Source organism: Phascolarctos cinereus, unplaced genomic scaffold (genome assembly GCF_003287225.1).
Source record: "Phascolarctos cinereus isolate Bilbo 61053 unplaced genomic scaffold, phaCin_HiC Scaffold_726;HRSCAF=1367, whole genome shotgun sequence".
NCBI lineage: Eukaryota > Metazoa > Chordata > Mammalia > Diprotodontia > Phascolarctidae > Phascolarctos > Phascolarctos cinereus.
In genome coordinates this window covers 380094835-380104006 of record NW_027556098.1, presented here as the reverse complement: position 1 = coordinate 380104006, position 9172 = coordinate 380094835, and the positions used below count along the sequence as shown (strand labels likewise).

General features: G+C 50.7%; 1 protein-coding gene across 1 annotated transcript; it reads left to right on the top strand.

Annotated features, from left to right (window-relative positions):
• Positions 1-252: 252 nt before the first annotated feature.
• On the top strand, positions 253-2668 carry FAM43B (family with sequence similarity 43 member B). Its single transcript, XM_020973238.2, has one exon. The coding sequence runs from the start codon at positions 571-573 to the stop codon at positions 1696-1698; it is 1128 nt and encodes a 375-aa protein (XP_020828897.1). The 5' UTR covers positions 253-570; the 3' UTR covers positions 1699-2668.
• The last annotated feature ends 6504 nt before the right edge of the window (positions 2669-9172 follow it).

Sequence of the window (9172 nt, the reverse complement as noted above, 5' to 3'; positions counted from 1 at the left end):
AACCAGGGAGAGAGAGAAGGGGGAGGGAGCGCCAGCGCCAGCGGTCCCGCCCGCTGATGCAGGCAGCCTGGGGAGGTGGAGCAGCCGAGCCAGGAGGAGTCCCAGCCACCGCCGCCACCGCCGCAGCGTAGCTCAGTGATTACCCCACTGGCCGTCAGCTCCACAGACTCCTCGCCTCGTCTCGCCTCCCCGCCGCCGCAGTGTTGGTGGCTGACGAGAAGAGCGCAGGGTTCCCCCCCTCCCCCGACCTAGTCTCGGGACGAAAGCAGCTGTCGGTGCGCCGCCCCCCTCTCCCGTCGCCTTTCCCAGGCGGGAGGGTGGCCAGAGCTCACTCGGTTCTCTCCTCCTCTCGGCCCCAGCAGAAGCCGCCGCTCTGCCAGGCACCACCGGGCATCTACGCGGCCAGCCTGGCAGCTCCGGAACCAGCTTCAACGGATATACGGGCATCCGCAGACTGGGCCTTGCCAGGCATCTCCGTTTCTGCCCCCGGCCCCTCGGGGCACCTCGGGGCCAGCTCTGCAGGGCAGGGCAGCCCCGAGCCGCTCCTCGCCAGCAGCCGCTGCCGCCACAATGCTGCCCTGGAGACGGAGCAAGTTCGTGTTGGTGGAGGATGAGACCAAGCGCAAGGGAAAAAGCCTGAGCCCCCGGCTTGCCTACACGTCGCTGATCTCCACCTTCCTGCGCTCTTGCCCGGACCTGCTGCCTGACTGGCCTCTGGAGCGCCTGGGTCGGGTCTTCCGCAGCAGGCGACAAAAAGTGGAGCTCAACAAGGAGGACCCCACTTATACTGTGTGGTACCTGGGCAATGCCGTCACCCTGCACGCTAAGGGCGACGGCTGCACAGATGACGCCGTGGGCAAGATCTGGGCGCGTAGCGGGCCGGCGGGGGGCACCAAGATGAAGCTGACGCTGGGACCCCACGGCATCCGCATGCAGCCCTGCGAGCGCACCGGGGGCTCGGGGACCCGACGGCCGGCCCACGCCTACCTGCTGCCGCGCATCACCTACTGCGCTGCTGACCGCCGCCACCCGCGCGTTTTCGCCTGGGTGTATCGCCACCAGGCGCGCCACAAGGCCGTGGTTCTGCGCTGCCACGCAGTGCTACTGGCGCGGGCGCACAAGGCGCGGGCCCTGGCGCGCCTGCTGCGCCAGACAGCGCTGGCAGCCTTCACCGACTTCAAACGGCTGCAGAGGCAGAGCGACGCGCGCCACGTGCGCCAGCAGCATCTCCGGGCGGCCGCGGGTGCCGCCGCTGCCTCGGTACCCCGAGCGCCCCTGCGCCGTCTTCTCAACGCCAAGTGCGCCTACAGGCCGCCGCCCGCGGAGCGCGGCCGCGGGGCGCCTCGCCTCAGTAGCATCCAGGAGGAGGATGAGGAGCAGGAGCAAGAGCAGGAGGAGCAGGAGGAGGGGGCCACTGGGAAGGAGCAGGAAAAGGCTGAGCGGGAGCTAAGCATAGAACGCCGTGAGGCCCAGGGCCCGGAGCGCGAGCGCCCCGAGGTGCTGAGCTTGGCCCGGGAGCTGAGGACGTGCAGCCTGAGGGGCTCCGCAGCCACCACTCCCCAGGCCCCACCCCCGACCCCTCCCCACAAGGGCTGCCTGCCGGCCCTAAAACGCCCGGCCTTGGATTCTGCTGCTCGGCAGCCCCTTCCCAGCCCCTTGCCCCGCCACCAGGCCCTGTGTGTTGTAGGAGGGTGGTAGTTGGTGCCCGGTGGCTAGCACAGAGGTCCCTCTCCGATGGCCCTTGCACTCCAACACTTCCCCAACTCAGGATCTCCTTCCTTCCCTTTCTCTGGCCCTCCGCAAACAAACCTCTCCCCTTGCCAACAGACCCCAGGCCCTTCCCTTCCCCACACCTAGCCACTTGAGAAAGGATGGAGAGTTTCCAGAGGTCTAGGATAACGTATCCCTGGACCCAGGCAATGGAGATGTGGCTGCAACAGGGAGGGTTAGAACTCTGTTCTAGAAACCCCCCTTCTCCTTCTCCTAGGGGACCTGGGGGTGCTTAACATGAGGATAGTACTGTGAACTAGAGGAATTGTAAGGGGACAATGAGCCACCTACTTCTGTGCTCAGGACTTACCTCCAGGATGACTCAGCACCCCCAAAGACTGGGAAGGGTGAATGGCCCTTAAGACCCTCCCCACCCCATCAGCTCTACAAAGGTTGGGGACTACTCTTCCCTCTTTACTTTTGGCCCTTCTTAGCCCTGCCACTGGAGGAGAGACTGGACAGAAAACCAGGCCTATTGTAGTGGCACCTCCTTCTGGACCCAGCAGCCTCTTGCCATCCCTACAGGACTGCTGATTCCCCCCCCCCCAGGGCCCTCTTCTCTGCAGATTCAGGTGTAGATGGATCTATTTAGGAGCCCCTCCCCAGTATCCCTGGACCAGGATGGGGCACTGCAGTAGGTAAGGTGACCACAGGGCAGGTGCTCCAGGCACTGATGTTATTGGGGGCAGAATCCCTAGATCAAAGACTGTCCTAAAAGGAAGGTCATGGAGCAGCTTTTTCTCCACTGAGGACAAAATGAATGGGTATGTTAACCCAACAAGGGGATGGGCAGTTGTTAACTGCTCACAGGCCTCTCTACTTGCTGAGGTCACAGAAAGCCCAAAGATCAAGATGTCACCGACTGATCACTGATAAATAAAGTGGATTTGCCTTTTCAGCTCTGCCAAGCTCCCCAATGGTCTTTGTCAGAAGCGCCAGTTTGTATTGAGCAGAATCGAATTTAGAGCCAGAAAAGATCTTAGAGCTTGTTTAGTCAGTACAGCATCACGAATAGAGTGATGGAGCTGGAATCAGAAGACCCAGGTTCGAATCCCATCTCTGACACTGGCTGGCTGTGTGATCATGGGCAATTCACCTCTCTCGGGTTCAGTTTCCTTATCTGTGACATGGGATTAATAACACCTGCAGTATCCCCAGTGCCTGGCATATATTTGGCTTATTGATCATTATTCTCTATTCACAGGGGTTGTGAGTCTCAAATGGGCTAATGCACACCAGTCAGTGAGTCAGTAACATTAAGAGCTGACTTTGTGCCAGGCACTGTGCTGAGAGCTAGGGTCCCCACTTCACAAATCTTAAAGGGCTCTGTAAATGTAACTTACTAGGATCATAGATTTAAAGGCTGAAGAGTCACCTAGTCCAAGTCCCTCATTTTACAGATGAGGAAACTGATGCCCAGAGGGGAACAACCTTATCCAAGGTCATACAGGTATTAAGTAGAAGCATTGGGATTTGAACAATAGTTCTCTGATTCCAAACCTTTCAGCTACTGGGTACTCTGTCAACCTGCTTCTTTGGCCAGAGGTGATGGGGTTCATTCAAACACCTGGAAGGCAAAGGAAGGTGCCAGGACATGACCCCTTTCAGCAACTGGACCTAGGTCCTCTGGGGAAGGAGCTGTCATTATGCATTGAATTATACTGAATAGCTGGCAGGGGCTGGGCATGGGTCAATCAGATATGTCCTTCTGGGAAAGTGAATGTTCATGGCCCTGCAGGGTATTGCAAGCAGGAGATATGATTGTGTCTTTGTCTGTCTTCAAGAATAAGCCATCTGCAAGAATATTCATACAGCTGGAGTTCAGGGGTGGGGGTGGGGACACCTGCTAAGCTAGTCTGTCTGAAGACAGGCATGTCTCTTGAGTGTCTGTCCACAGAGTTTCCAAAGGGATGCAGGAGTGGGAGGAAAACAGGTTGGCAAATGAGCTGAGGACATCCGAGTTCTCATTCAAAAGAAGCTATGGAAATGTGGCCAAGCCTTTCTTTCCCAACACTCTGCAGTCTTGAGATGCAATATTTCCTCAATCCTATTTTCTAGCTGGGATCTGAGCCCGGAGTACCTAGTACCCAGAGGAACACCATCTGTGGTCTCCAGTGAGCAGACTTCTTCCAGTGGCTCACCCAAGCATCTGCAGTTCCCCAGAGAAGAGATAAATGGGTGGTGCTGGAAGCCAAGAGTCATACTGCTGTGTCACACTGGCCCTGCAATGGGCCAGAGCAGGCCAGAGGCATTGGGAGCGGAGTATGCCAGGCAGGCACCGTCTGCTTGCTGGGTTGGGCAGCAGGACATGTGGAGAAAATGGTCTCATTGCTTTGCCCCCTTGAGCATTATTAGGGATAGTCTGGTGTTAGCCCCATTTTGCAGTTGGAGAAGGTAAGATATCATGATCTGCACCTGGCATCAGACATGAGATGAGAAGCTAGGTTTCTGTATTGTTTTATGTATGCCATGTGTCCAGACAGCTTCCTTCTCAGCTTAGGTGCCTCAATACTCCTTTCTTCTAGTCTAAAACACAGAAATGTCAGCTGGGAGAGACCTCAGTTTCCTCCTCCTTAGATCCTCCTAGATCTCTAAGATTCCTTCTGACTCCAGATGCTGTGAATACAGATTGTCAGAGCTGGAAGTGGCCTTAGGGCTGGGAGGGCTCTTAGAACACAGAATGGCAGGGCTGGGAGGGGCCTTAGAGCACCCAAAGCTGAGAGAGGTCAAAGAACACAAAATGTCAGAGCTGGAAGGGACCTTAGAACACAAAATGTCAGGGCTGAGAGGGTCCTTAGAACACAGAATGTCAGAGCTGGGAGGGCCCTTAGAACAGAGGATGTCAGAGCTGGGAGGGCCCTTAGAACACAGAATGTCAGAGCTGGGAGGGCCCTTAGAACCCAGGATGTCAGAGCTGGGAGGGCCCTTAGAACCCAGAATGTCAGAGCTGGGAGGGCCCTTAGAACACAGAATGCCAGAGCTGGGAGGGCCCTTAGAACACAGAGTGTCAGAGCTGGGAGGGCCCTTAGAACACTGATGGCAGAGCTCAAGGGGCCTCAATTTCCTCTTCTGAAGAATGAGAGGTTTTTCTTTTGTTGTTTTGTTTTCTTTTTTTAATGAGAGAGTTAGACTAGATCTCTAAGATCACTTTTCCAGCTCTTGGTCCTATGAGTGTTAGCCCAGAACATGGTCTTCGAGCTGTAAGAACCTTAAAGATCATCTTTTCCAGTCCTCTAATGTTATAGATGAGAATGAACACGAGGTCCAGACAAGCAGATGGCGCCAAAGGCCACACAGAGACTTAGCAGCTGATTGAGAACTAGAGCACAGGTGTTCTAACTCCCAGCGCTTTGCCTTCCCCCTTCCTTGTGACAGCAGATCAGCAGAGGGCCCCTAGATGTGGGACTGTGAAGAGCAACTTCTCCATGTGCCTCAACTAACTTATATGAAAAATGGGGGCAGCTAGGTGGCGCAGTGGATACAGCACTGGCCCTGAAGTCAGGAGGACCTGAGTTCAAATCCGGCCTCAGACACATAATATTTACTAGCTGTGTGACCCTGGGCAGGTCACTTAACCCCATTGCCTAGCTAAGAAAAAAAAAAGAAAAATGGAGACAATATGCTTTCACGTCAGCCCCACAAGGTTGTTATGAAGACGGTGCTTTGCAAACTTTAAAGTGCTATAGAAATGTGAGTACTTATTGTTTGTTCTCCTTGGCTTCCCCTGTGTCCTTACCAAGTATGGATCCACTTCATATTGAATTCCTGGGACCAGGTCCCATTGAGTAGCAGACCCAAATTCACTCCTCCAAAGTAAGAGAAGCCCCACAGCAGACCAGGGTCCCTTTTCTAGATCATACATGGCAAACAAGGGATGAAAATGAGCATTTATTAAGAGCCTACTAGTGCTAGGCACTGTGCTAAGCTCTTCACAAATATTTCATTTGATCCTCATGACCCTGAGAGGCAGGTGCTATTATTATCCCCATTTTATATCTGAGAAAACTGAGGTAAACAGAGGTTTAAATGACTTGCCTAGGGTTACAAGGCTAGTAAGTATCTGAGGTGGGGTTTGAACTTGGGTCTTCCTGGCTCCAGGATCAGCACTCTATCCACTGTGCCACCTAGCTGCTTCATAGGATCCTAGGATTTTGAGGTCAAATGACTATCATTTTACAGATTTTTTTTAAAAAAATGAAGCTCAGAGAGCTAAGTAGTTTTCTCTGCATCCTCACAGACAGTAACTAGCAGAGCCAGGATGCAAACCCAGGTCCTCTGATTCCAACTATAGCCACAATGCTCCCTTCACTATGCCGTACTATCTCTGGTGCTGAGCCACTACGTTCAGCCCAAAGGCTCAGATCGTTGCTGCTTTCACCTCTTCTATCTTAGCTGTGTTGAGCAAGTTCCAGTCACCAGGGCCCTGAGAGTAATGAAAGATTTTCCAAGAATACATTGATCAACAGGGGTCATTGAGGGGAGTCTGTCCTCAGCTGATTAAGAAACCTAAGAGACAAGGTCTTGTCCAAGAATTAAATCTATCCCAATTCCAGATGCATATCTAGAGGGGCTTAGATGAGTAGATGTGTGCTCAACATCTGCCCATAGCTGTTGAAACAGATAGACCAAGAAAAGGAATTTACCAGTGACTCTGAAAAGCTCTTCTGGGAATCAACCAACAAACATTTATTAAGCACCTACTGTGTACATGTCACTGGGCTAGGTGACAAGTATACCAAAAACCCCTGACCTTAAGGAGCTAACACAGCAATAGAGGTTAGAGGTTCAAAGCTAGAGTGATTCTCCTGGGCAGGGATGCCCTCGGTGGAATCACAAAATCTTGGGGTCCAAAAGTCCTCAAGGCCATCTAATGCAATTCACATCTGCACCCAAATCCCTTCTATAACATTCTGAACAAACTGTCATCTAATCTTTTCTAGAAACCTTTAGTAATAGGAAACTTGGGACTTTGATCATTAGAAAGATTTTCCTTGTATTGAAGGAAAATCAGCAACTTCCACTCTTGGCTCCTAATTCTTCCTAAGGTCTATAGATTTAGAGCCAGAAGAAAGCTTAGAGGCCAACATTGGCAATTTAAAGATGAGGAAACTGAGGCTGAGAAAGATTTAAGTAATACCACTCACCCAGCTAGTGTCTGAGTCAGGATTTGAGCTCAGATCTTCTTGACTCCAAGCCTACTACTCTATCCACTGTGCTATCTAGTTTTCTCTCTTTCCTTTGAGGCCCGTGTAAAGGTTCAATCCCTCTTCTATGTAATAGTCAGTTTTGTATCCAAGACTACACATGGGTATCGTTCCCTGTCCCTTATTGAAACACAGAGCCACATCACCGCTTTCCTTCCAAGGGAATGAAGGAGAGAGTTGGGAGCCCCACACAGGCTTGAGGAAGAGGGATAACAATGATTCCAAAATACCTTTCCATAAGTTTGCTAAACACTTTTCTCAACCTTATAAGGTAGATAATGCAAATATCACTACCCCCTTTTAACAGATGAGGAAATAGACTCAGACCCTAGCCTAAGGTCACACAGCTACCACACAGTGGTAGAACGTTATCCTGACCCGTATCTTCTGACTCCAAATGCAATGCTTCACCCAAGGGATCTACCTAGAACGGTGGCCCCGCTTTCTAAAGATCCTCAAAATCCAGGTCTTTCCAACATCTCTTCACCCCTGGATAGAGGAAGTAAACAAATTTAGGAGCTACGTGAAAGGAATTAGGCTTTTGTCTTCCCGAAGATAAGTCTAGGAGCAGAAGGTAAGGATCAATGATTTAATAACTCCTTGGTCCAGAAGAAAATTATTTAAATGAGAGAGATCAAGAGTCCTCCATCTTCAAGAAAAAATAAGTAGAGATTGTAAGAACCAGGATTTCGAACAGACATCACAGAATCTGAGTCGGAAGGGACCTCAGCAGCTATCGAATCCAGTACATACCTGACAAGAATCCCCTCTACGAATCCCTTCACAAGTGGTCAGCCTTGCCCTGAAGACTTTTAATGATGGGAACTCACTTCTTTCTAAGGTTACCGATTCTACACTGAGACAGCTCTGTTCTGAGAATTGTCCTCATGTTACCACTAAAGCTGTTTCTTTGTAATGTTCTATTCTCTGAAGTCAAATGAAACAAATTTCGTATCTTTTTCACATAACAGCCCTTTGGATGGATGGATGGATGGATGGATGGATGGATGGATGGATGGATGGATAGATGGATGGATGGATGGAAAAATATTTATTAAGCACTTACTGTTTGTCAAGCACTATACTAAATGTTGAGGATATAAATATAAAAGCAAAGACAGATTGCCCTCAAGGAGCTTACATTCTAACCAGAGGAGACACCTAGAGGGGTATTAGCCAAAGAGAAGCACTGTGGTCAGGAAATTTACAGCAATGGTGGGGAAGGCCATAGGGAAGTGGGTTGATACGAAATTATAAGATAGCCTTCCTAAGATGCCTTTTCTTCAGGCTAAATAACACCAATTCCTTCAACCCATCATGGTACAGCCTGAGCTATTGCAACAACCTCCTTACTGGTCTCCCTGCATTAAATCTCTCTCTTCCTTAATCTATTCTCCACCCTGCTGCCAAACTCATAGTCCTAAAACAAAGATCTGACCATGTTACTCCCTCTGTTCACCAAACTCCAATGGGTCCCTATAACTTCTAGGATCAAATATAATCTCCTTTGTTTGGCATATAGAGCTCTTCACAATCTGGCTCCAACCAACCTGGCTTTCACCTACTTTTCTTGCCTCATCATATGTTTTATTCCCTCTCATGTCTCCTTAGGTCTAGCCAAACTGGCTTTCTTGCTGTCCCTTCCAACATTTCATCTTTCTCATACATCTGTCCTGGCAGTCTCCCTGGAATGTACTCTCTCCTCTCTTCTTTCTCTTTGACTTTCCAGCTTCCTTCAAAATCCAGCTCAGTCATTGTCTTCTACATGAGGTCTTTCCAGACCACCCCAGCTGCCAGTGCCCCCCCCCACACACACACGAAATTCCCTTGTGTTGGTTTTGTATCTATTGTTAGGCATGCAGGTTCTGTCTCTCTCTCTCTCTCTGTCTCTGTCTGCCTGTCTCTCTTTCTCTCTGTCTCTCTTGTCTTTGTCTCTCTCTATCTCTCTGTCTCCTCCCTCTCTGTCTTTCTCTCTGTCTCTGTATGTCTGTCTCTCTCTGTCTCTGTGTGTGTGTGAGTGTGTGTGTGTGTGTGTGTGTGTGTGTGTGTCTCCTTCACATAAGCTTCTTAAGGTCAGGGGTTCTCATTTACACATGTGCCTCCCCAGAGCCTGGTCCATATAGGCACTCAGTAAATGCTAATCAGTTGATTAATTGATCAATGACCTCCAGTCTTCTCACCCTTCTTCTTGCCCTTCT